Source organism: Dendrobates tinctorius, unplaced genomic scaffold (assembly GCF_039654945.1).
Source record: "Dendrobates tinctorius isolate UK_male_01 unplaced genomic scaffold, ASM3965494v1 ptg000079l, whole genome shotgun sequence".
NCBI classification, from domain to species: domain Eukaryota; kingdom Metazoa; phylum Chordata; class Amphibia; order Anura; family Dendrobatidae; genus Dendrobates; species Dendrobates tinctorius.
The window spans coordinates 20,024,661-20,050,880 of record NW_027361747.1 but is presented as its reverse complement, the minus strand read 5'-3'; the positions used below and the strand labels follow the sequence as shown (position 1 = coordinate 20,050,880).

The 26,220-nt window shown below is 46.7% G+C and overlaps 1 protein-coding gene across 1 annotated transcript in view; it reads left to right on the top strand.

The window, feature by feature from the left end:
• The first annotated feature begins 4,714 nt into the window (after nt 1-4,714).
• The window catches only part of LOC141096782 (amidophosphoribosyltransferase-like), a 33,297-nt gene continuing 11,791 nt past the window's right edge, over nt 4,715-26,220 (top strand). The window contains exons 1-5 of the mRNA XM_073583588.1: nt 4,715-5,087; nt 15,662-15,728; nt 16,051-16,257; nt 22,692-22,804; nt 25,757-25,899. Of these exons, the coding sequence (XP_073439689.1) occupies nt 4,960-5,087; nt 15,662-15,728; nt 16,051-16,257; nt 22,692-22,804; nt 25,757-25,899 (658 nt within the window). The 5' untranslated portion in view covers nt 4,715-4,959. The remainder of the gene's footprint in view (nt 5,088-15,661; nt 15,729-16,050; nt 16,258-22,691; nt 22,805-25,756; nt 25,900-26,220) is intronic.

The window sequence follows — 26,220 nt, the reverse complement described above, 5'->3', positions numbered from 1 at the left end:
AGGAACATACAATTTTCCAATGGGGCAACGCTCTGGTTTGTCCTCCTGAAACTCTTCCAGAGCACGTCTCAAATCGGGCGAGATGGCAGAAAAAACTACCCCCTCACCTAAGATGGTAGCAGGCTTGGTCACAATAGGAGAATCAGCAAAGAAACTCCTAGAGAGGGCGTCTGCCTTGACATTCTTAGTGTCCAGAAGAAAAGAGACCACAAAATCAAAACGTGTGAAAAACAAGGCCCACCTAGCCTGTCTAGGATTCAAGCATTTGGCCGACTCAAGGTAAATCAAATTCTTGTGGTCAGTGAGGACCACGACTTGATGTCTAGCTCCCTCCAACCAATGTCTCCACTCCTCAAATGCCCATTTCATGGCTAACAGTTCCCGATTCCCCACATCATAGTTGCGTTCAGATGGGGAGAACTTTCGGGAAAAGAAAACACAGGGATTCATTTTAGATGTTACCTGATCTTTTTGGGACAAAACAGCTCCTGCACCAATCTCAGAAGCGTCCACCTCTACCTGAAACGGGAGTGAAACATCAGGTTGCCGCAAAACCGGAGCAGAAGTGAACCTCCGCTTCAGCTCCTGAAAGGAAGAAACAGCCTCTGGAGACCAATTCAGCACATCAGCACCCTTCTTAGTCAAATCAGTCAATGGTTTGGCAATAACAGAAAAATTAGCTATAAATTTCCGATAAAAATTAGCAAAACCCAAAAACTTCTGGAGGGCCTTCAAAGAAGTGGCCTGAACCCAATCATAAATGGCCTGTACCTTGGCTGGGTCCATTTTAATAGTTGACGGAGACAAAATAAATCCCAAAAATGAAATACTCTGTACACCAAAACGGCATTTCGACCCCTTAACATACAGGGAATTCTCCCTCAAAATCCAGAACACAGTCTGAACATGTTCCAATGTTAAGGGTTAATACTAAAATCAGAGTTGAAGTTTCGTTTTATCCATTCAATGTAAGGTTTCGTTTCTCCGTTTTTGTTGCTGTAAGATACATTTTTATAATTGGCATGGGCTGTCATGAAACCAGATTGTTCTCATCAGGTGCAAAGATAAGGGAGGTGGGAATGTTAAACTCTGAAGAATATGCCATTATACTACTTTTCCGGTTTTCTTGCAATATTATTGGCTTATAAAGTGAAATGATGCTATTGGTACTTGAGAACCTTGCATAATTAAGCAAAAGATTATAAAAGATGTGACTAAAATAAAGGGGCTTAGTGATCTGCCTCGATCCTCCCGTACAGAGACCCCAGTCTCCGTGTGGTCATTTGAGTTGCTAGCAATACTGGAATAATTTGGAAATCACTGGCTCAACCGTGAAGGGTTAATTTAGCCCTCCCTAAATAGCTACCTCGACACCACATGAGCGTCCCAATCCCTGGAAAGATCAAAATATCATCCAGATAGATGATCAAAAATTTATCCACAAAGTCCCGGAAAATATCATTCATGAAGCACAGGAAGACAGAAGGGGCATTAGTGAGCCCAAAATGCATCACCAGGTACTCAAAATGTCCCTCCGGAGTATTAAACGCCGTCTTCCATTCATCCCCATGCTTAATGTGAATAAGATTATACGCCCCCCTGAGGTCAAGCTTGGTAAACCAGAAAGCACCTTTAACTCTGGAGAATAGATCAGAAATAAGGGGTAACGGATACTGATATTTAACAGTAATATTGTTGAGGGAACGATAGTCAATACAAGGTCTTAATGAAATGCACAAAAGGAAATTTTCTGCTCACCCCTCTTCACTCCTTATCACACCTCCGACACACGGAAACACCCTGACCCGGGTGTATAGTGCATGCACAACATAGAAAAAGATTTTCCAGCGTCTCCAGGAGATAAAATAACAATTGCTTTATTGAAAATATAAAATCTTCTTACCACAACTATGAGGTATGAGGTGTACAGAGCGAAGCCACGTGTGTATGGGGCGTACGGCCCCATACACACATGGCTTCGCTCAAAACACCTCATACACACGTGCCTCTGTACACCTTGTACACACGCGGCTCCACTCCGTACACCTTGTACACACACGGCTCCGCTTCGCACACCTCGTACACACACGGCTCCGCTCCGTACATCTCATACACACATGGCTCCGTACACCTCGTACACACATGGCTCCGTTCGGTACACCACGTACACACGCGGCTCCGCTCCGTACACCTTGCACATGGGTCGCCCTCCCAGGGCTGTGGGGTACTCGATAGCGGGCCGGTCTCTCAGAGGGGAATGTCACAGCAGCGGTGACCCGGTCCGTGGCCCTGGGCGCCCATGTAAAAGGGGTAGAGTTAGGAATAAAGTTTGTAAAGGATTCGTGACACCACCTGTGGTGTTCGGCAAGGGAGGTGTTAAGCCGACGCTGCATGCAGAGCCTCTGGGACTGATGGTGTGGTGCAGCAAAGATGTTGTAGCCCTCCACAGGCAGGGCTGTAGTCCCAGGGCAGAGTAGTAAATGAAGAGACAGGGAATAGGCGCAGACAGTGTACATTAGTGGATGGCACCGAGTTGTAGCCGTGCTGAAAGTGTTGGTGCAGGAATAAGTGGAGGACACCAGGGCATGTAGTTCCAAAGCTTTACTCACAGTCTGTTGTGCAAACAGGTGCCCGCTTCCGTGCCGTGTCCTCCGGGTCAGGGACTCAGTCAACCTCCAGGCCCGATGAAGCACTCCTTTCCAACACTCCGCCAACATGTGCCTTTCTCTGAACGTCTCCTCTTATACCGCCTAAGAATGAAGTACTCTCAGTACTGAGTTACACTGGAGTGCCTCCTGTCAGATGTTCCTATGAACTCTACTTGTACGGCAGACAGCTGTAGGCTGCTTCGGGGACTCCTTGCTCCTGAGTCCCGGCTCACTATTATGTTGCTGTTGTGCCCCCAAGTCTTGTGTGGGAATAAAGTGGTCACTACTTCTATTCCTCCGGTGTCTGCTGCAGGACCATTAGTATCCGTACAGCCTCGAGGACCGGGCCCCGGCCTTGCGCTTAGAACTTTTAGGAAAGGTTCTCCTCTAACCCAAGTCCTCTGTTCTCTTTTCTCCTCACGTTCCGAACTAATCTTTCCTTCTTATGGAGAATTAGGCTTTCAGTCTTTGTCGCTCTCTCTCTCCTTTCCTGTGCCAGCAGACCCAGGTCACTGGGATCTGCTGCAGCACTTCCATCCATCCCTCTCTCTAGGGATCCACTCAGCCGCGCTCGCTGGCTGACTGCTCACTCTCAGACTACCAAAAGACCCCTAAAACTTCCCGCTCTTTCAATATATACTAACTCCACCCGCCTCCCAGCACGTTTCCTGTTCCAAGCAGGGAGCCACCAATGGGTGCTATGCTATACTCCAAGCAGGGAGCCACCAATGGGTGCTTTGCTATACTCCAAGCAGGGAGCCGCCAAAGGTGCTTTGCTACACTACTTTGTGGTGCAGGGTGCAGGTGTTGGAGTGTGGTTAGGAGTCTCCACCTTACCTGGATGGTGGGGTACCACACCTCAGGAGGAGGTGCAGTACCTCTGTGGCGACTGAGCCTCAGGGGTGCCACATACACACACGGCTCTGCTCCGTACACACACGACTCCACTCCGTACACCTCATACACAAGTGGCTCCGTACACCTCGCACACATGCGGCTCCGCTCTGTACACATGCAACTCCACTCCGTACGCACCGTATACGCGCGGCTCCGCTCCGTACACCCCATACACACGTCGCTTCGCTCTGTACACCTCATACACACATGCCTCCGTACACCTCGTACACATACGGCTCCTCTCCGTACACCTCATACACATATGGCTCCGTACACCTTGTACACATGCAACTCCACTCCGTACACCTCATACACATGTGGCTCTGCTCCGTACACACACGGTTCCGCTCCGTCCACTTCGCACACACGTGGCTATGCTCCGTACACCTCGAACACACACAGCTCTTCTACATCCACACTGTAAACCCCTCCTGACCCCACATAGAAACTTACCCCATCCAGCACCATGCCAACCAGCACAGCAGAGCCCTGCATACACTGAGGCCCCTGATCATGTGACCCCTGACTCCTCCCCTCCTATGACCTCATCACAGGTCCTGTGCACACAGCCACAGAACAGTCCAGCCACATCATTGCAGGCTGCAGTGGGTCTTTGGGAGGGAGAGGATGGGGTCGGTGGATGGGGGGGCGTGGTGGCTCAGTGCAATGCGGAAAAATAGCGTCCCGGGTGGGAGGTGTCAAAAACGGGACTGTCCCGCGAGGATGGGGACAGTTGGGAGTTATGCTTTAGCGTTTTTCGTGCACTTTTCTCCTCACTCATCTCAATGGGTGACACTGTGAGGGTTTGTGTCCATGGGGCGTAATCCTTGCGCTTTGGAGGCAGCGGATTCCTGGCGGCGCCCCCTGTTGTATGAGCGGTGATCCCGCATGTGGTCTTAGACTGGGTTATTTATATGGCGGAGGTGGAGCGTCTCCACAAGATAGACATGCTGCGGTCTAGAAAGATGATGTGCCCCATGTGCGCAGCGCCCAATCCGCAAGAAATACACCCTGAGGACGCAGAAAGCAGCTACATGCTGCAGACTCCAAAAACGCTCTGGAGATTAAAATCTGCAAGAAATGTCTACAGGAGCGCTCAGAAATCTCCTTCACTGTGCTGGTGCTGCAAATGATGAGTTTAGTTTGTGGGAAACCCCCCCTCCAATACCGGCCGCGCTCAGCCCCGCCCCTGGCTCCTCCTCCTGGGTCCGCCCCTCCTCTCACATGGCCTCGGTGCTGAGGGTGCTCCGTGCACTTCTGCTCTGAGCGCTCCGGTGCGGCCGCGGTTCTGCGCCTTCCTTCCTCGGACACACGGTGCAGTCCGCCGCCCTCCTTACAGCGCCCCCCGGTCCGGCCTGCTGAGCCCCCCGCCCAGGAAGTGTTTGCTGCTGCGGGGACTCCACGTGTGCGCACCATGGAGCTGGAGGAGCTGGGGATCCGGGAGGAGTGCGGCGTGTTCGGCTGCCTCGCCTCGGGGGACTGGCCCACACAGCTGGACGTGCCGCATGTCATCACGCTGGGGCTGGTGGGCTTACAGCACAGGTAAGGGTGGGGGGCGCTGAGCACGTGATGCCGTGTGTGTGTCCGCAGCCCCCGGTCACTTCCCTCCTTGTGGGAAGCCTCGTCTTCTCCTCTGGGGGGCGCTTCTGGGGTCCTCAGGTTGTGGCTAGTTATACTGCGCGGGATCTTTGTACCTTCCTGCTCCCTCGGGCCATGGGGGCATCAGATGGCCGCCCACCATTGTTAGTGATGCCTGGCGGTGGGGACAGGCTCCTGCCCCTATAATTGGGACTGCATCGTCCTATCTGGGACTTTCTCTGCTGCTGTAGTGGTGGTGAAGGGGTTAACATTTGGAAGAACAGAATGTTATAAATCTGCGCCTGGTCCTAAATCTTCCGACCTTCTCCGTCCTCGGCTGGTCGTGGTCTGTGACCTCTCACCTGTGGCGGCAAATAAGACCCCAAATCCTGCAGGTTGCCCCCCGCCTGTGATGGACGGTCCTCTGGGTGCTTCTCCTAGGTTCACCTTCAGGTGCCCATCCTGATTATTGGTGGCCCGTCCTCTTGTTACGGCCATTGAGCAGGAGTCCTGGCCGCGACCCCCGACGCCCCTATCGCCTTCCCCTGGTCCTACAGATACAGTGGCCGGGGGTCGCTCAGTCCTTGCGGCACAGGACCGGTTGTGGTGCCAGGGACACTTTCCGAATCCTAAGGCTGTGTGCACACGCTGCGGATTAGGTGCGGATTCTGTAAAATCGCAGGTCAAAATACCTGCGGATTGCTCTGTGGTTTTGCCCTGCAGTTTTTCATCTCAATGGAGGAGATGGTAAACCGCAGCGGAATCCGCAGAAAGAATTGACATGTCAATTCTTTCTGCGGATTGAAAACCGCAGATAATCCGCGCGGAAAATTCCGCACTGTCTGCATTGCGGTTTTTGATTCCCATAGGGAATCATGGTACTGTACACCGCAGCAAAAACTTCTGCGGGTCCACAGCGGCCAAAACCGCTGCGGAAGCGCAGCAAAATCCGCAGCGTGTGCACACAGCCTAATAGTGGCCCGGCCGTGTCTGCGGCCATCACTGGTCACGTCTTACACCTGCAGGGGCCACTTGAGCTTATTCTGGAGGTTTCTGGTTACAACATGCGCCTTCCAAAATGTTGACCATCTACTGTGACCAACCAGGAGGAGCTGGCCCTGCTCTCCCAGAATTAGAAGGCGAATTCCAGAGAGGTGTAATGAGGGCAGAGAGCAGGACCCCTTGGGGTGGGGGGTTGGTGTTACCCCATTATCTGCTGGTTTGCTACACTCTGTAAATCTGTTTTCATAGAGCTAAATGTCTTGGGTTATGTTCACATGCAGCGTGTTTTTGGTGCACAGTTTTTACAGTAAAACTCTAAAATGCAGGTTACATAATTTATCTACAGTAATAGTTTATTCAACAACGTATGTGTTTGCATGAGAAGCCGCTGCATGTGAATGAAGCCTTACTTGTCAGTCTGGCACAAGAATAAATGTGTGATAATAATAATATAATAATAAATTTTATTTTTATAGCGCCTACATATTCCGCAGCACTTTACATTTCAGAGGGGATTTGTACAGACAATAGACATTACAGCATAACAATAATCACATACAGTAGATTATAACAAATACCAAGAGGAAAGAGGGCCCTGCTTGCAAGCTTACAGTCTATGAGAAAAGAGGTAGACACGAAAGGTGGGTGGTAACAAGTGCCCTGATTGTATGGACCAGCCATAATGTTAGGTGTGTGACAGTACGGACACAGAGGGCTAATGGATGCATAAAGCATGTGGGAGAATGATGTGGGGAACCTGGTTATGGTAAAACTTTTGGCTCTGCCACACAGGGATAGATTAGGTTAATATGTTGAGGCGGTAGGCCAGTCTGAATAAATGCGTTTTCAGGACACGCTTAAAATTGTGGGGATTGGGGACTAATCGTATTGACCTGGGAAGTGCATTCCAAAGAATTGGCGCGGCACGTGTAAAGTCTTGGAGACGGGAGTGGGAGGTTCTGACTATTGAGGCTGCTAACCTCAGGTCATCAGCAGAACGGAGGGCGCGGGTAGGGTGGTATACTGAAACAAGGGAGGAGATGTAGGGTGGTGCTGAGCCATGGAGGGCTTTGTGAGTGAGGGTAATAAGTTTATACTGAATTCTGGAATGGATGGGTAGCCAGTGTAATGACTGGCACAAGGTAGAGGCATCGGTGTAACGATTGGTGAGGAATATGATCCTGGCTGCAGCATTCAAGACAGATTGGAGAGGGGAGAGTTTGGTAAGAGGGAGACCGATTAGAAGAGAGTTACAATAGTCGAGACGAGAATGAATAAGAGAAACAGTAAGAGTTTTTGCAGAGTCAAAGGTAAGAAAAGGTCGAATTCTAGAAATGTTTTTGAGGTGCAGATGACAAGAGCGAGCCAGTGATCGAATGTGGGGGGCAAAGGAAAGCTCGGAATCAAGTATGACCCCAAGACAGCGGGCCTGTTGCTGGGGAGTAATAGTGGAACCACACACAGAAATGGCAATGTCGGGTATAGGTACATTAGTAGAGGGAGGAAACACCAGGAGTTCAGTCTTTGACAGGTTCAGTTTCAGATATAGTGAGGACATGTTAGACACAGCGTTTAGACAATCGCCGGTGTTTTCTAGAAAGGCTGGCATGATGTCAGGAGAAGAAGCGTATAATTGGGTGTCATCAGCATAGAGATGGTACTGGAAACCAAATCTACTGATTGTTTGACCAATAGGGGCAGTGTACAAGGAGAAGAGGAGGGGGCCTAGAACCGATCCTTGGGGGACCCCAACAGTAAGGGGAAGATGAGAGGAGGAGGAACTGGCAAAAGATACAGTAAAGGAGCGGTCAGAGAGATAGGAGGAGAACCAGGAGAGAACGGTGTCCTTGAGGCCAATGGAACAGAGCATAGTGAGGAGGAGCTGATGATCCACAGTGTCGAATGCTGCAGAGAGATCCAAGAGAATTAGCATGGAGTAATGACCATTTGATTTAGCTGTTAGCAGATCATTAGAGACTTTAGTGAGGGCAGTTTCGGTGGAGTGTAAAGAGCGGAAACCGGATTGGAGAGGGTCGAGAAGAGTTTTCTGAGAGAGCGGATAAGACGGGAGTGGACCAGGCGTTCCAGGAGTTTAGAGATGAAGGGAAGATTAGAGACAGGTCTATAGTTAGCGGCACAGTTTTGGTCGAGGGATGGTTTTTTAAGTAGTGGATGTATGATGGCATGCTTAAATGAGGAGGGAAAAATACCAGAAGAGAGAGAGAGGTTAAATATTTTAGTTAGGTGAGGGGTGACAGCAGGGGAAAGGGACTGGAGGAGCTGTGACGGAAATGGGTCACTGGTGCAAGTAGTTGGGCGAGAAGATGCAAGGAGCCTGCTTACTACTTCTTCTTCTTCTGTGACTGGTTCAAAATCAGAGAGTGAGCTAGATGCAGTGGGGGAGGGAGGACAGTGCATGGTATGAGGTGATTGGGAGATAATTTCCTGTCGGATCTGGTCAATTTTTTCTTTGAAGTAATTGGCCAGATCGTCAGCTCGGAGCTCCGTGGTTGGGGCCTGTACTCTTGGATTGAGTAGAGAATGAAAAGTGTCAAAGAGACAGGGTTATTGGACAGTAAGGTGATGAGGGTGTTGAAATAGGTTTGTTTGGAGAGGTGAAGGGCAGTGTTGTATGTTCTAAGCATAAACTTAAAATGGATGAAATCTTCGGGTAGATTGGATTTTCTCCACAGACGTTCGGCGCACCTGGAGCACCGCTGCAGGAAACGTGTTTGCACCGTGTGCCAGGGTTGTCGCCGTCTGCGTTGTGGTGTTCTATTTATAGGGGGTGCAAATTCATCCAGGGCAGTTTGAAGTGTTACATTGTAATGCTTCAATGCAGAATCAGGACATGAGAGGGAGGAGATAGGGACCAATGAAGACTGCAAGTTCTTCATAAGTTTCTGGGTGTTAATGGCCTGTATGTTTCTATAAGTCTGGACAGTGGGGGTGACCTGAGCAGCCTGGCAGTTCTTGATAGAGAATGAAAGAAGATTGTGGTCAGAGAGCGGGAGAGGGGAGTTTGCAAAATCATCCACTGATCTTTGGGGCAGAGGAGGAAAGACCAGATGTGACCCCACTGTGGAGTACTAATCTGGCAATTATGAAGTTCGGCCCTCATCTAGTACAGTACTGTTCTATCGCCATTCCTTTTGCCTTTACATGTGCTGGTTCAGTGGTTAGCACAGGAACCCAACCACACTGGAGTCTGCATGTTCTCCCTTTGGCAATACTGGCAGGTAAAAGGGTCTTCCCATGGCCGTAGTGCCCATGCATTCTAGATGGGGCAACATTGGATTGCGAACGCTACACTTGAGGATATCTGGTGTTAAAGGGATTGTTATATTTTTGAGACATCCTGGTGTGTGGGGGTTAATTATGGGGGAGTCCTCTGCTCAGGATCATTATTTGGTGGTTGTAAAGACCTCCTTTTGATTTACGAAAATATGGTGGTGCTCTATGCAATCTAATGTTTAGGCTGTAGATTACACGGTGTCCAAGCACCACAAATTTGTGTTTCATTCCGTGTGCCACATTTAGTTTAAGTTGGTTTACGTTGTGCTAAAACTTTAGTGCAATTTTGTGCCCCATAGCCCCAATTTATTATTTTGTTTGTTTTTTTTGTAACTATAATGTAGAATATCATGTGACTTTTACGGCACATTCCAGAATCTTCCCTCTACACTTTCTAGGAGGATGCATAGCTGCCCAGAGATAAGCAATTTCCCCTCCCTCTCCCATTTTTCCCTTCTCACACATTGCAGCTTTGTCTTCTCACCCCCAACCTGCATCTTCTTTTACAGCTTGTAATACTACACTAGCTTAGCTCCCTCCTCCCCCCACGAATGTTAACTAGCAGAAAGGAATGTTCTTTGTCTAAGCACATGTGGTCTTATGTATGTATGGGAGATATTACAGAGGCCATAGCTCTGGCTCCGTCAGCGACAGAAAAATGAAACTGACATATCTGGGACATGCGTAGACTAAGCTTCATGGCCTGGGTTTTTCACGGTTCCAGCGCCAACAGAACCAGAGAAATGGATTTCTCCTGAACCGTGTGAAATAACTAGTTCGAGTTTGGTTTTGAATGATCGTCAAACGACAAACTGGAAAAGATAATACTATGTGCGTTTCTATATAAGGTACCCTCTGCGAGAGATGGTTATTATAAGTTTCAGAACCACATCTGTAACTAGAGCTAGGGGGAGGACTGTCACAAGCAGCCCCTTTGGTGATTTCACCAGCCCAAAATTATAAGGTATTTTCCCCTACCCCCGCCCCTCATTCTAGCTTGGGATGCCATGACAATAGGATATCGAATGGTGACGTCTGGCTCCTCCTCCCCACATGGTTTTGCCTGAAATGATCTAAGCATTATGTAAGTGTATTTCTGTTTTACTCCTTTTATTTTATTTGTAATTGCATTGTATATAGTTTAATTGTCTCCCATTGTAAAATCTTATTTCTCTGTAAACACTGCCTACCTTTTGGAGTAAATATAAAATTTTAGTCTCGGCTCCTTGCTCTGTGACGAATTCACGTGCCTATAAGCTAATTATGCTACTAATTTGGGTTTGCTTCGAACCCCGCTATTAATTTAAAATATTGATGAGAGAAATCTGAAGCTGGTTGCAGCGACATGTGCTCTAGACAGGTGGGCCAGTTGGCAGTGTCAAAACTGGTTTTATAAGCTGATTTGTCTTGCTGCGGCCAGGCCTAGTTATAATTCCTTCACTGCAGTGGCCTAATAGCCAGTGCACAACAAGTAGCCCGTCCGGCGACTAATTATCCTAGGTGTAGTTCCTGGACTGACCTGAGGGTAAGGAGAGCGCCAGCAAGCTGCGAGTTCCAAAGTGGAACTGAAAAGTGGGATATACATAAATCCTGGCAGCTTGTAACATAGTGTGGCAGCAGTGGGGTACCTACAAAAAAAACCCTGCGATAAATTATAAGGGCAAGGCTAGCTTGCTGTTTTTCATCAGTGTGGCAGCGGTGGGATAACGAAGATAAGCCCCCCCCCTGCACATGTGATAGCTGTGTGCGGCCGAAGGTCATATAAAACCCCCCTGATCGTGACAACTACAAATAAAAGGGATTTAAAACAAAGCAGAGATAAACTTACATATTGCTTACATCATTTCAGGCAGAACCATGAGGGGAGGAGGCGGAGCCAGACATCACCACTCATTTGCAATCTTATTGCCACGGCATCCCAGGCTAGAATGAGGGAGGGATGGGGGAAAATACCTTATACCTTTGGGCTTGTGACATCACTAAAGGGGCTGGCTTGTGAAAGTCCTCCCCTTTCTCAAAGTGCAGATTTGGGTTCTGAAAACTTATAACAATCATATCTGGGCATGAGAACCTAGCAGAATATCGGCAGAACCATCATTCATCTTGTATTGAAATTAGCTTTGTAATGACATCAAACACTAGCTGTCTATTCCGCTCTGTTCAGGAGAAATTCATTTCTCTGGTTCTGTTGGTGCTAGAATTTAGCAAGAACCACTGTAGTGAGGCCCGATCGGAGCACGTCCCAATATGTCATTTTCATATTTCTGTCGTAATCTGGCAGCTTTTTATGACCAAATGACTAGACTCTCATTATTGTCTGAGAGTAGCTTAGCACATTTTGGAGACAGAAGACCCCCTGCTGTGAGGCGAGAATTCTCTCTGCTAATTAACATTCCTGAGGAAGGAGGGGGGACAGGAAGGAGTGAGTGGATCAACCCTGGAGTTTCACATTACAGTCAGGCAGAGGGAGAAAAAGCTGCAGCTGTGACAGGCTAAGGAAAGGAAGGGGGGGGGTCAAGCCCTCACCACTGACATAGGAGTGTTCAGTCTGCGAATAGAAGATTCTGCAATCTGATAATCAGGGGAATCTTGCGTCATATTTTACATTATCGTTACAGGGCAACATTGGATTGTGAACGCTACGCTCATGAATAGCTGATGTTAAAGGGATTGTCAGATTTTAGAGACATCCTGTTATGTGGGGGTTAATTTTGGGGGAGTCCTCTGCTCAGGATCATCATTTAATGGTTGTAAAGACCTCCTTTGATTTACGAAAATGTGATGAATGTTTAGACTGTAGATTACACGGTGTCCAAGCACGACAAATTTATAAGTGTTTCATTCCATGTGCCACATTGTTTAGTTTAAGTTGGTTTACTTTGTGCGTTTTTGTGCCCCATAGCCCTAATTTATTGTTTTGGGGTTTTTTGTGATTATTTTTCTTGTCACTTTTCCTTTGTCTTGTGGTATTAGTGACTATTTTTTGTGCCAAATTCTTCAGAATAGTGCAGATGGGTTGATGAAATTTGCATAAAATCAAAGTAGATTTTTGTGTTTTTGTCACTTATTACACTGAAGTCGCGTCATTGTGTTGTTCAGCTGCGTAAAACTATACCTTTTGTACTCCAGTTGGGTACTAGAACACAACTGCACAAATATTTTGCAACATTTAGAAAAGTCACGAACTATTAGGATAAAAATCTGCGGGATAAAGAAACCCCCATAAGGCAAAAAAATGGAAAGAAAAGTAACATAAAAAAATAGGGATGTATAAGACCTGGAGCAGTAGACTTTCCCTAGGTGGGAGGGAGTATGCACTGGACTTCGGAAGGTGAGAATAACACATTTTTTTTTATTTTTTTACATCCTATCTATTACTATTAATCCCGCATAGGCAGCCTCAGTAGTAAAAAGTTGGTCACACTTGTCAAACACTATGTTTGACGAGTGTGACCAACCTGTCGATAAGTTCTCCAAGCGATGCTACAGATCGCTTGGAAAACGCTAGCATTCTGTAAACTAATTACGCGTGCAAATCGCTAACGGTAACTTCCGCTGGAATTCCGCTACGTGTGAACTTTAGACTAAGGCAATTTTCATCCAGTAGAAAGGGAACAATGCGTTTATCTTTGAATTACCTACATGACCATATAAACAGTTATGGGTGGAGGGTAAATCTTTCTGACAGGTTTCCTTTAAACCAACATTCAATGTACAATGGATTTTGCATCAATTGGTCAAGACCTGTTGTCCTTGAAGGTCGCCTGGAAATTAAGGCTTTGAGGAATGGAGTCATTGACAGGGCTGTGGAGTTAGTAAGCCAAAACTCCAACTCCTCGATTTCCCTGACTCCGACTCCACAGCACTGGTCACTACTGAGCATGGACATAAAGTGCAGCACAGATTCATCTCATCTACGACCCCATAGCACTGGTCACTACAGAGCATGTACGTAAAGCGCAGAACAGATTCACCTCATCTACGACCCCACAGCACTGGTCACTACTGAGCCTGTACATAAAGTGCAGCACAGATTCATCTCATCTACGACTCCACAGCAACGGTCACTACTGAGCATGTACATAAAGTGCAGCACAGATTCATCTCGTCTACGATCCCACAGCACTGGTCACTACTGAGCATGTGCATAAAGCGCAGAACAGATTCATCTAATCTACGACCCCACAGCACTGGTCACTACTGAGCATGTGCATAAAGTGCAGCACAGATTCATCTCGTCTACGATCCCACAGCACTGGTCACTACTGAGCATGTGCATAAAGCGCAGAACAGATTCATCTAATCTACGACCCCACAGCACTGGTCACTACTGAGCATGGACATAAAGTGCAGCACAGATTCATCTCGTCTACGACTCCACAGCAACGGTCACTACTGAGCATGTGCATAAAGTGCAGCACAGATTCATCTCGTCTACGATCCCACAGCACTGGTCACTACTGAGCATGTGCATAAAGCGCAGAACAGATTCATCTAATCTACGACCCCACAGCACTGGTCACTACTGAGCATGGACATAAAGTGCAGAACAGATTCATCTCCACTGAAAGCAGAGATCCTTGGATCAGGAACAGAACAGACATTTATAGGACATATCATAACTTTCCCAAATTATAAAAAAAAAAAAAAAAAATTACACCAGATCCTGCATTGTACTCCTGTACCCAATTTATTGTGTTCTAGCAGTTGGTATTTGGTCCATTTTTGTACAGACTCCACAGCCCTGGTCATTGGGCTCTTTGGAAAATGATGGTCATTACCTCATTAGTGCCGTAATCGACTCTTCTTTCCTTTTGCCCTGTTGTTGATGGCTCTCCCTCATTGTGAGCTAGAGAACTTCGTGCCTACGTACAGTGATTGAAATGTTTCTAGACGAGCCATGGTATGTGACTATAAATCACAGACGGCTGGGCTAGTGCAATGTGAATTCCTGGTATACTTTGAGCCTCCATGATAAGTCCTTGGCCTTGAGGATTGCTTCAGACTTGGTGACCTTCAGCGTGTGGGTCAGGGCATGTTAGGACATATCGTTTTTCACTTGTTCGGGAGGTCATACCAGTTTATATTTCTTCCTCATTGGTTGTTACTTATCTGATTGGCTTCTATGAATACAACAGACATTAGCGCATAGGCTAGTATTACCTAGTGTCACCATATGGCTTCTGGGGTAGGTCACCCCTTTTATGGGATTATAGGTCATAGTGACTTAAAGGGAAGCGTTCAGCTAACTTGAGCTGCCCGAACCACAGGACGTATGAATCGGACGGCGGTTGCGTTTTTACTCTGAAACACTGCGGTATTTCAGAGAAAATGTATTTATATAAGCGACTGTGAGCTATAGTGCTAACATGGGAAGTCCCCACCACAATGTGTTTTTATATACGTGTCAGTCTATGGGATCGGGGAGGGGAGAAGCTGCCAGGGATCTACCGCCCAGACTAGACATGTGAGACGCATAGATAAACCTTGCATGTCAGCAATAACGCAGCCAGAAGGATTCATGCTGCCCGTGGTTTGGGCAGCACTCAATAGCTCCCATTAAACTCAAGGTAAATAACAAGTACACAACCAGGTGAATGATGAAATAATTTGACACAATTTCAATATTAATGAAAATGTATTTACGGTATCTGAATTAAAACCGTAAATTTCTGAAAAATTTCAATAAGCTCCAGCTATTACAAAATTAACTCGAGCAATTTTATCTTTGGTCTAAATAAAGGGCCATGATGAAAAACATATAGGAAAGGGCAGGAGCGCTCTCCGATCTGCAGACAGCCATGCTGCACAATGCTCCCCATCTTTTCGCTGCACCAGTCAGGACACACAACCTGGATTCATGGGGGTCGGGCGAACACCCCCTTTACAAGCTGATCCCCCTGAGCCCAAAGCTTCAGCGAGTCGGTGAACATTGTCAGCTAAAGGCAAAACTTAGTTATTGATGTAAAAGGGAGTAGCGACACCGTTAGTGGTGCTGGTGAGATGGCCGACCGTGTCTGGCTGTGTATGGGATGGGGAATGTAGACGGAACTTTATTGGGGGGTTAGAAATTGAGAAAAGTTACTTATGATTGCAGAATCACTGTCATCACTTGATGGATATTTGTATATTATCTTTATTGTAATATATTCCTTTCTAAAAATGATCAGCAAAAAAATCTAAAATAAAATTGTATCAGTTGTGGAATAGGCCTAATACCAATCAATTTTAATCTCCACCAGGGGACAAGAAAGTGCTGGCATTGTGACGAGCGATGGAGCCGCGGTGCCAACATATAGAGTACACAAGGTGAGCTTTGCCGCATATCTTTGGCTTCTCCTTAAGACAGGCCGTTAATATCAGTCATGGTGCTAATAGTGTAACTGTTCCCTGATGAGCAGGCACCACAGGCAGAGTGAAGATGTACTTTACAGTAGTCTGTATTGTGTCTCCGCCAGTCACAATATGGTGAGGAGCGGCTGGACGCTGCTTGCGGCACCTGCCACGACACTTTATATTAGGATCGTTACTCCCATTCCTCATGATCAGTGTGATTAATAAGCCACACACTAAACTTCTGGGAATACTTGTAAGTGACTAACACTGACCAATTTTCTTCTCCTCCCTTAAGGGCATGGGTCTGGTCAACCATGTGTTCAGTGAGGAGAGTCTGAAGAAGCTGAACATAAGTAATTTGGGGATTGGCCACACAAGATACTCTACATCCGGAAATTCTGCGCTAGAAAACTGCCAGCCATTTGTGGTTGAGACTCTTCATGGAAAGATCGCGGTAGCTCATAACGGGGAGCTAGTAAATGCCCGCCGGCTCAAGAGAAAGGTAAATGGTGATGTGAGCCCCCATACATGTATAATACTCGCACGGCACCTGTAGTGTCCCTGTCAGCACGATCACGGGGTGCCAATGGGGTGCTGTGGTAATCGGACGCCTGACATTGGCCTTCAGGTCTGCTGTGTACATTAGGCCATTACAGAAGCACTGCCATAAAAGTTTTTATCCTCTTAATATATAGCAATCATTATATAGCACTGTGTACTTACAATTGCTCATTTTGCTTTTCTATCCAGGTAATTATTTCTTTTCTCTGCTCTATGTAGAAACAGAGGAAGTCTTGTGCATTTGGGTCGCCCTCCCAGGGCCGTGGGGTACCCTGTACCGGGCCGGTGTCAGCGGGATGTGTCACAGCAGCGGTGACCCGGTCCGTGGCCCTGGGGGCCCAATTAACAGGGGAAGTTGAATGGTGGAATGTAGTTAATGGAATAGTTCGTGACGCCACCTGTGGTGTTCGGCAAGTGAGATGTTAGGCCAACGCTGCATGCAGATCCTCTGGGACTGGTGGGGTGTTGCAGCCAAGATGGTTAAGCTCCCCACAGGTGGAGCTGTAGTCCCAGGGCAGTGTAGATGTGGAATTAGAGGAGAGGCACAATCGGTGTACAAGCTGGTACCCAGATGTAGCAGTACTGGGTGTGTTGGTGCAAGAATCAATGGAGGACACCAGGGCTTTTAGTTGCAAAGCTTTACTCAGTCTGTAATACACACAGGTGCCTGCCTCCGTGCCGTGTCCTCCGAGTCAGGGACTCGGTCAACCTCCAGGCAAGATGGAATGCTCCCTTCCAACACTCCGCCAACGTGCCTTTCTGAACGTCTCCTCTATAGCGCCTTCAAGTGTGAAGATCTCCTAGTACTGAGTTACACTGGAGTGCCTCCTAACAGATGTTCCCAAGAACTCTACTTGTACGGCAGACAGCTGTAGCCTGCTTCGGGGACTCCTTACTGCTGAGTCCCGGCTCACTATCCAAGTTGCTGTTGTGCCCCCATGTCTTAGATGGGAGTAGTGCATTTACAGCCCACTACTCCACCGGTGTCTGCTGCAGAACCATTAGTGTCCATACAACCTCGGGGACTGGGCTCCGGCCTTGCGCTTTGTACTTCTAGGCAGACTTCTTCCTCTAACCCGCGTCCTTTGTGTTCCCTTTTACTCCTACGTTCCGTACTTGTCTTTCTTTCCTTTGGAAGCTCAGGCTTCAGTTCAATGTCTTTCTCCTTCTTTCCTTTCCTGTACCATCTGGCTCAGATCACTGAGGCAGCTGCAGCACTCCTTCCTCCATCCCTCTTCCAGGGATCTCCTTTCCTCACTCCTCTCTGAATGACTTCCTCCCTCAGACTGACCTACTGACTGACTGAAATTCTAAACCTTCCCGCTCTTTTATGTATTCTCAACTCCACCCGCCTCCCAGCACGTTTAGTGTTCCAAGCAGGGAGCCACCAAAGGTGCGCTGCTACTCTCCAAGCAAGGAGCCACAATGTGGCTTTGCTGAACTACTGTGTTGTGTGGGATGCAGGTGTTGGAGCGTGGTCAGGAGCATCCAACCTACCTGGAGGAGGTGCAGTACCTCTGTGGCGGCTGAGCCTCAGAGTCGACACACATTTATCATTCCTCTTCAACTCCTGATCCAGCTGCTCCCTCCTCCCCCTTGCCATACACTTTTGCAGTGACTCATGAGTCATGCAGGAAGAAGAGACTTCCTATTTTTATATAAATCTTAGAAGGATTCAGCTAGTCAGTTTTTAATCACGTGATGTCATCGATATAATGGAATAGAGAAGAATTAACTGGGTAGAAAGGCAGAATGAGCAATTGTAAGTACACAGTGCTGTATAATATTATTGCAATATTCTAAGAAGATAAAAATGTTGATTGGGGGAGTAGGAGGAGGAGTGCTTCTCTAAACCCTGTCTGTGGATCTAATATTCTGCCTGGCAGTAAAGTACCCACTGACTCAATACACTGACCTACATAAATGGTGCATTATGCGAAGGATCACGAATTTGTGTCTCCTCTCAGGACCAGCATATGTTGTAAAAATCTACTCTATTATTTCTAAACACTGTTTTCCGGTGAGTCCTTTGTATCCCCGTTCATACTGCACCCACACACACAAATGATACACAATTTGAAAGGTAAACTTGCCAGCAAGAAAATAACCAAACAAACCACACATCCACGATTTTATTACAAAATACAGTTTAAACATTAATTTTCATAAACCTGCAGTAAGGAAAAATGGCCTGCAGGTGGCACCACAGTACTCCAAAGCACACTACCAACACATTTGTAAATTTGCACTGCTATTTCGCCCCACACACACAAGTGATACACCATTTGAAGGTAAACTTGCTCCCTTCAGCAAGAAAATAACCAAACAAACCACACATTCACGATTTTATCACTAAATACAGTTTAAACATTCATTTTCATAAACCTGCAGAAAGACCGGAAGACATTTTTTGGCCTCTACTTGTCAAACCAATGTATTGTATTACCAATCTACATATATAAATACCTGTCTGTGTTCATGAGCTCATGAAATACATTTACATGTGTCCAGCTTGCTTTTGCTGAAACTGCCTGCGCCCCCGACGACCAATGTGGGAAAATTTAGCACGGGCCAAGCTAGTAAATAAATTAAAAACATGCTGAAAAAATCTTTTGATAGATTCGTCACGTTAGCCGACCTCCCCCCCTTTCATACCACATTTTTGTGCACAGGATAGCACGGTGGCTCAGTGGTTAGCACTGTTGCTTTGCCTTACTGGATTCAACCCCCTCACTCTATGGACAAGATCTGCAAGGAGTTTGTGTGTTCGCCTCACATTTGGGTGCTCTGGTTTCCTCCCACCCTCCCAAAACATACCTATGGGGGAATTTAAGATTGAGAGCCCCAATGGGGACATCGATGTCTGTGAAGTGCTGTGGAATGAATGGCGCTACATAAATAGGCATAAGGCTGCTTTTACACTTGCCGTATTTTTGCAGGCTGATTTGCGGCTTTAATAGATTTATATGGGACTGCAAAAATACATCGGAGCGCCGTGTCCCGTATGGCCGTAAGGGCCGTATATACGGCCGTGAAAAAATATTGAGCTTGCTCGATATTTTTCACGGCTCATGGACATGGCCTCTATTTAAATCAATGGTGGCTCAAAAACAACGGTAGCTTGTTTTTGCGGTACACCGTATTTGCGGATCGCCGTTTTTTCCCTGTAGTTTGTTACAGCAGGGAAAAACAGCGAACTGAGAAGATTTTTTGCGGCTGCAAAAACCTGGCATGTTTAAAAGTAGCCTAATAATTCTAGCTGAGCATTCATAAATGCACGTGTCTCCAGGAATGCCCAAATATGTCTAAAATGATTGGCGCCAGAATTCTGACTGTCCATGGGGTTATCCCCTTATCACATAATTGGCAAGGATCTGCCATAGAACATGGAGAAAGAGACCTTGAAAATAACAAGTCTTATCTAACAACTTCGATAAGCTGCGGTACAGATGCAATTTCTCGGAATGCATTTAGTTGTAGTCCAAGCTGGTTTTGTCAAAAGGGCAATACTTTAGGAAATGCTCAAGGTCTACTTTAACTGTTTAAAGGGGTCCTCTAGGCCTTTAATCTTGGGGGAGAGAGGTGAATGGTTGCTTATTATAGCGCTGCAAGCATTGCATGCCGTTCATTATTTGCACAGTCTTGTCAATTGTGGTGGCTTTGTCTGGTTCTGTATCTGTCATTCATGGGTGCCTATCTGCAGGGGTCCCAGATCAGTGACTACTGTCACACTAAGGGTACCGTTACACCTAGCGATGCACCAGCGATCCCGACCAGCGATATGACGCGGTCAGGATCGCTGGTGCATCGCTAAGTGGTCGCTAGTGAGCTGCCACACAGGCAGATCTCACCAGAGACATCGCAGGGGTCGGGGGTCGCTACTTACCTGTCAGACACGGCGATCCTGACGTCCTCCCGCCCGGCTCCATGCGTCGCTCGTCGTCACAGCAGGAAGCACCGCAGGAAGTGGCCGACGAGGAATGGTCCAGGAGCTTCTTGCGCGATCAGCGATAATCAGCGGGGGAGCCGGTCGGAGGTAAGTATCACATGCAGCGATATCGCTAGCAATATCGCTGCAACGTCACAAATTATAGCGATATTGCTAGAGATATCGCTTAGTGTGACAGTACCTTAAGACCACTACATATCAAACATTGATGGCCTCTCCGTACAGGGGTTCTCCAGCACTGGGGTACAGACATCTGTTTTTCTAGAGGTGGGTTTCTTCCTTTAGGCTGGGGCTACATGAAGACCATGGCTGTGACTCAAGTATTGCTCTGCCGCTGCTACACATTAGGATAAGGCAAGTTAGAAAGTTTCATTGTGACCTGAAAAGTTACCACAATGAACAAGTTGGGACCAGTTACATTTTTCTTTTTTTGTGACTTTAATTCCTTTGCTGCGACTACATAATGCGGGTGCACAAGCGGCCATGTATGACTGCACGACCTTATCACCTCCCACTCCCCTATAGGAATAATACCCTTGTCTAATATGTTATGTCAGCCTTGGAAATGGCCGTAAGAATTATCTGATGCGTGGACACAATGTGACTTCCAGATGAGTGAATTGAACGTGGTGGGACGTATGCTTGTTACATTCGATCTGTCCATTATGTCTTCCTGCACTGCTGCGTTACAGATTTGTGGGTTGTCACTTATGTCCGGTGGTGATATATTCTGGTGCAGAACTAATAGCTGCTCCACTAAAAGATTAAGATTCTTCATGATGAACATGGCGATTAACCCTAGCAGCCACGTGTTTTGCGTATATTGAATGAGGGAATGAAAATATTTTCTTTTTCAGAAAAAGGGGCATGTAGTGTGGCTCCAAGACATCTCTGTAGCTGGTAAAAATTCATGCGAGGTCAGCAGACCCCCCCCATACGTTTAAGAAACCGCCTCCTCCACCCTTTTAGGCTGCGTGCCATGTACAGTGGATGGGAATAATAGAAATCCCATGCCTACTGTGCTTTTTTTTTTTTTTTTTTTAATCTGCAGTAAGGGACTCCGAGCTGCAGCATGTCGATTTCTCTTGTGAGAACAGTCTTCTGTGCGGAATTTTCCCATAGGCTTGCATTACATGTGTTAAACCCGCAGTTCAGGGGGAAAAAGAAAACACCGCATGCGTTGTAAGTGTGTTTATGCAGGTGTTTACAGCCTGGTTTAACCTAAGAAATAATTTAAAAAAAAAAAAATCTTTCCTCCTTCCTTGGTTTTGATAACCACCAGGCAAGGTAAAGCAGACAGCTGTGGGCTGATATCAGGCTGGGAAGGTCCCTGATTATTGGGCCCTTCCTAGCTTAAAAATACCAGCCTGAAGCTGCCCTAGAATTGGCGCATTACATTGATGTGCAATTGTGGCACTTTGCCCTGCTCTTCCTGATTGCCACCACACTACTAAAATTCCATGCAGGCCTGCAGTAACCCACCAAATCTGCAGTAGTCCAGAAAAGGACACCTGAAAGACCTAAAAAGATATTTTTTAAAAAGACAGTCCCTTGTTCATCAATTTATTACCCAGAATGCACAGGTCCAATGTGCTCCACATTCACCTATTCTGTCTCCGGAGTCTGTGAATAGCAGTAAAGTGACCACTATCCACAGGCGCAGGTTAGTGATGTCGGCCCTCATGATTGTCGCCGGGTCTTCATGAATGCAGGCAGACTCTGTGGCTCTGCGTCGTTGTCACGCCTGTGAATAGCGGTCACTTTACTGCTGTTTAGATGCCGAGACAGAATTGAGGAATATAGACTGTATACAAGTACAGCAATAGCAATTAAACTCTGCCTGTATGCCGGCTCTGATCTAAGCTCTCCCTCCTAGATCCGCTCTCCCTGAACTGCTCCCAGAGGAGAGTGTGCCGGGCATCGCGTCACCGGGTCTGTATAAGACCCGATGGCGATGAGGCCGGCCAATCACAGTAAAGAATTAGTGTGTGGCAGGCAATCCCTGCATGTTTATTGGCCAATAGCCGTGAAACGTGTGGTGGGGACTCAAGTCCCCGCGATACTAGACGAGTAACCAGCGTACCCGATGCTCGATCGAGCTGTGAGCGTGCGCTCATCACTAGTTCCTTCCTGCTAGTCTCTTGTAAGGATGTACCTGCTTTTACTGAGCCGTAAACCTGGTGAATTGTCTGTTATGTCAGTTCTTCTGCAAACACTGCCGCCATCTATAATGTCATGTAGTCTTGTGTATAAGGATCCTCTGTACGGCTGTCTGTTTTATAATTATGTGGTGCTGTGAGCCGGACTTGTCGCTTTTGCTTTATTTCCTCGTCTCTAGTATCTACAGTAAGTAATTGCCCCATTTTTCAGGATGAGGTTTGTGTGTTGTATGGGTGTAGCCTGATGGGACTTGTGCTTCTCCACAGCTGATGCGGCACGGCATTGGTCTGTCCACCAGCTCCGACAGTGAACTGATCACGCAGCTCCTGTCCTTCACACCGCCTATGGAAGAAGACCACTCCGCGGATTGGGTGGCTCGGTAAAGTATTGTTTGCATTGTTAGAAGGGGGCATCGTTTTAATGTATTATCAGAATTTGTATTAAACCAACTTTACTTAGTTTTCCATCTTCTTTTTTTCAATCTGGAAGAGAGAACAATAAGATATTGACAGTTAGTTCAAGGCAGAAATGATATTTGTGTGTATAATGTCAATCAAAAACAACAATAAAGCAACAGGAATATGTGTAACTAATGAATCCATCCAACCAAGAGCTGATTAGTGTCCTCCATCCTTCCACTTTGCATCTTTGAGAGTCCCTTCTCTTCTCCATTGTATTCATTACACTTGCTAGTCCTATTTATTACTAGTCTAATACTAGATATTAGAACACTAAATGTGCTGCCATCGATTCTTATGTAGAAAATTTTAGTTTGTTACTAGTGAATCTGTTATTTCTGTGCGTTAGAATTATTTTTTTCTATTTTTTGTCATGGCTCTGTTGCTTGTTTTATAGAACAGTAAGCCATTCCTTAATTCTCTCAATTCTGTGTTCTCCTATTGGGATAATATGGGGAAACACATCTATATAATCGTCTAATTATGTCTGTAACGGAAATCCTGCGACCAAACAGACAATACTGTATGGTAATGGGTATAGCGCCGGAGATCGCGGTACGCGTAGACACTGAATGCATACCACCATCTCCGGCGCCATCAGTGCATACTTACCTCACCGGGAGGAGCGTTGCCGCAGCGCTTCTCTTCCGGTGACCGGGGCAGGAGTGCGCGTGAGAATCGCACATGCGCATAGCCCTATCCGGTGCCATTTTTCTGAAGACACATTTGCAGTGTGTCTTCAGCAATATGGTGCCGGACAGCGCGGTATGGGCATGCGCGTACTCCGGCGCCACACTCCTCCCCGGCAGAATGGGAGTGCGCTGGAGCACAGGAAAGAAAGGTGCAGTTTAATAGGGGTGAGGTGGACCATGCATATCAGGATAGAGGGGGTGAAAGGTAGCATGCATACCAGGAAAGGGGGGGGGGTGAGAGGACCATGTATACCAGGATTGGGGGGTGAGTGGACCATGTATACCAGGATTGGGGGATGAGAGGACCATGTATACCCAGGAGTGGGGGGGTGAGAGGACCGTGTATACCAGGATAGGGGGGTGAGGGGTAGCATGCATATCAGGATAGGGGGGTGCAATATTGCATTATTCTTAAATCTTCATAAATAAACTACATACATATTCTAGAATACCCGATGCATTAGAATCGGGCCACCATCTAGTTCTGTTATAATTTTATAACCTTTCTGCCTCCTTCACTATCTTGAGCTGCCGTCCGCCCCTTGCCTATAGTGGGAAATAAAAATGACCTGGAAACGTTGATTTTCACCTTAACTACTTAATTGGCCTTTAGGATCAATATTACCTTGTATCATGTAGGTTGTTTTGTTTGTTTTTGTGCAGAAAGTCTAGGGTTAACAATTCAAGCAAAGTAGATGGTTTTGTAGAAAATCGAGCTCACTGTGCATTTGAAAACAGGGGGGAAAAAAGAAGCAAATAAACTTTTTTACACTTCCATGGGGTTTTTAATAAGAGTGTAAAAGACTCAATTGCATTTAAAGGGAATCTGTCAGTAGGATCACCCCTCCTCAGCAGTCTATATGAGCATATAAGTCATAGGAAGCGGAGTAATAAAATACCTTGATGTCTGTTATTCGATGTCTTATGAGAAAAATGTGGCTTTCTCTGAAATATGTAATTGAGCTGTTCAGGGCTATGGGCTGGGCACTGGTCTGTATGAGACTCCGCCTCCAGATATTATTGTGGCATATGACGTTACCATGCGTCCAGTCATGGGCACGCCGACGTCAGCTGATGGCCTTTGATTCACTATCGGCACAGGGTGCAGACTGGTTCCCTTCGCCACAATACATTTAAGCTAACTCTCCGCCCTCTGACTCGTATCCAGCTGAAGCTCTCGCTGGTGCTGGAGGCCTCCTCTCCACCTCCGGACCACCAGCTACACTGGTGGTATGTCCCTGGGGTGATTATACCTGACACATCTACAGGTTGCTCTCGGCTTCCAGCTCACAGGTAGACAGGGCTGCAATATTGTTGCAATACAGCAGAGCTTAGAGGGAAGCAAAAGTGTTTGTAAGAAGACAAGGTTCAGTTCTCCTGTTCTGTTAGTTACTTGTCTCACGCTGGGAACTCCTCCTTCATGTAAGATACTCTAGGGGTGGAGTAATCTTCCAGGCAGCGTTTGCCCCCAGAGCCTGGAAGAGGTAATTTACATACAAGAAAAATGTGGATTTCTCTGGAATAAAACATCGGATCACAGATATCAAGGTATCACTTTATTCAGCTTCCTATGTCCTACATGCACATATAGACTGCTTAGGAGGGGCGACCCTACTGACAGATGCCCTTTAAGTGCAGACTCCCAAATGCAAAAAATATGTAAATTCTGCACCAAAAATCCAACATCTGAGCGTATTAATATTGCTTATTATGGTACAGACTATATACTGCAGCTTATGTATCATCTTTGCATGTGGGATCATGGCCTAATAATGCACTGAGATACCAAATCTGTGTATGAAATTCTATGTGGACTTTAAGCCAGCAAGGATTGTGGGCCGATGTCTGCTCTAACCGAAATGTGGACTGCAGCTCTGGCCTTAATGTGGACTGCAGCTCTGGCCTTGAACACTGACACTAATTCTGGATCCGCATATAAAGTAATGCAACGTATTTTTAAAGCCCTTATGTAGTAATGTGTGACGTGCACACTGTTTATTCCAGTGTCTGTGTTAGCCCCCTACCTAGGTTTTTATCCAACATAATAATGTATGCGCTACATTTCCATCATGTCCTATAGTTGTGTAAGTGCTTTCCCCTGGACTGGGCAGAAGGTAACAAGCCCACCTCGTTACTGGTAGCCAATGTGACCGGTCCGCTAACTCTCTTCTATTCCTCTAGGATAAGAAACTTGATGAATGAGACTCCGACCTCGTACTCGCTGCTCATCATGCACAATGGGGATATCTTTGCTGTACGTGATCCATACGGCAATCGTCCTCTCTGCATTGGGCGGCTCATCCCTGTGAACAGTGAAGAAAGAGGTACGGCTAGTGTAGTGACTGCGGTCACCTACAATCTATCCTTATAGACGCAATGACTGTTAATGTGATGTAAACGTTTGAGACTTGTGGCATCAAAGTGAAGACTGCAGGGAAGGTTCAGAAGCCATGCTGAGGGCAAAGTGGCCATGTATGTGGTTACATGTTACATGGCCACCTAATCCTCCTTTGTGTGTAGAGGACTTATGGAGCCAAATATTAGAGCCCAGAATATTACAGCAAGACACGTTTTGTAGGACCCTATAGTGTGTACAGATCTATAGCTTTGTGCTCGGCTTCAAAACTACTCCCTGTTTGTTCATC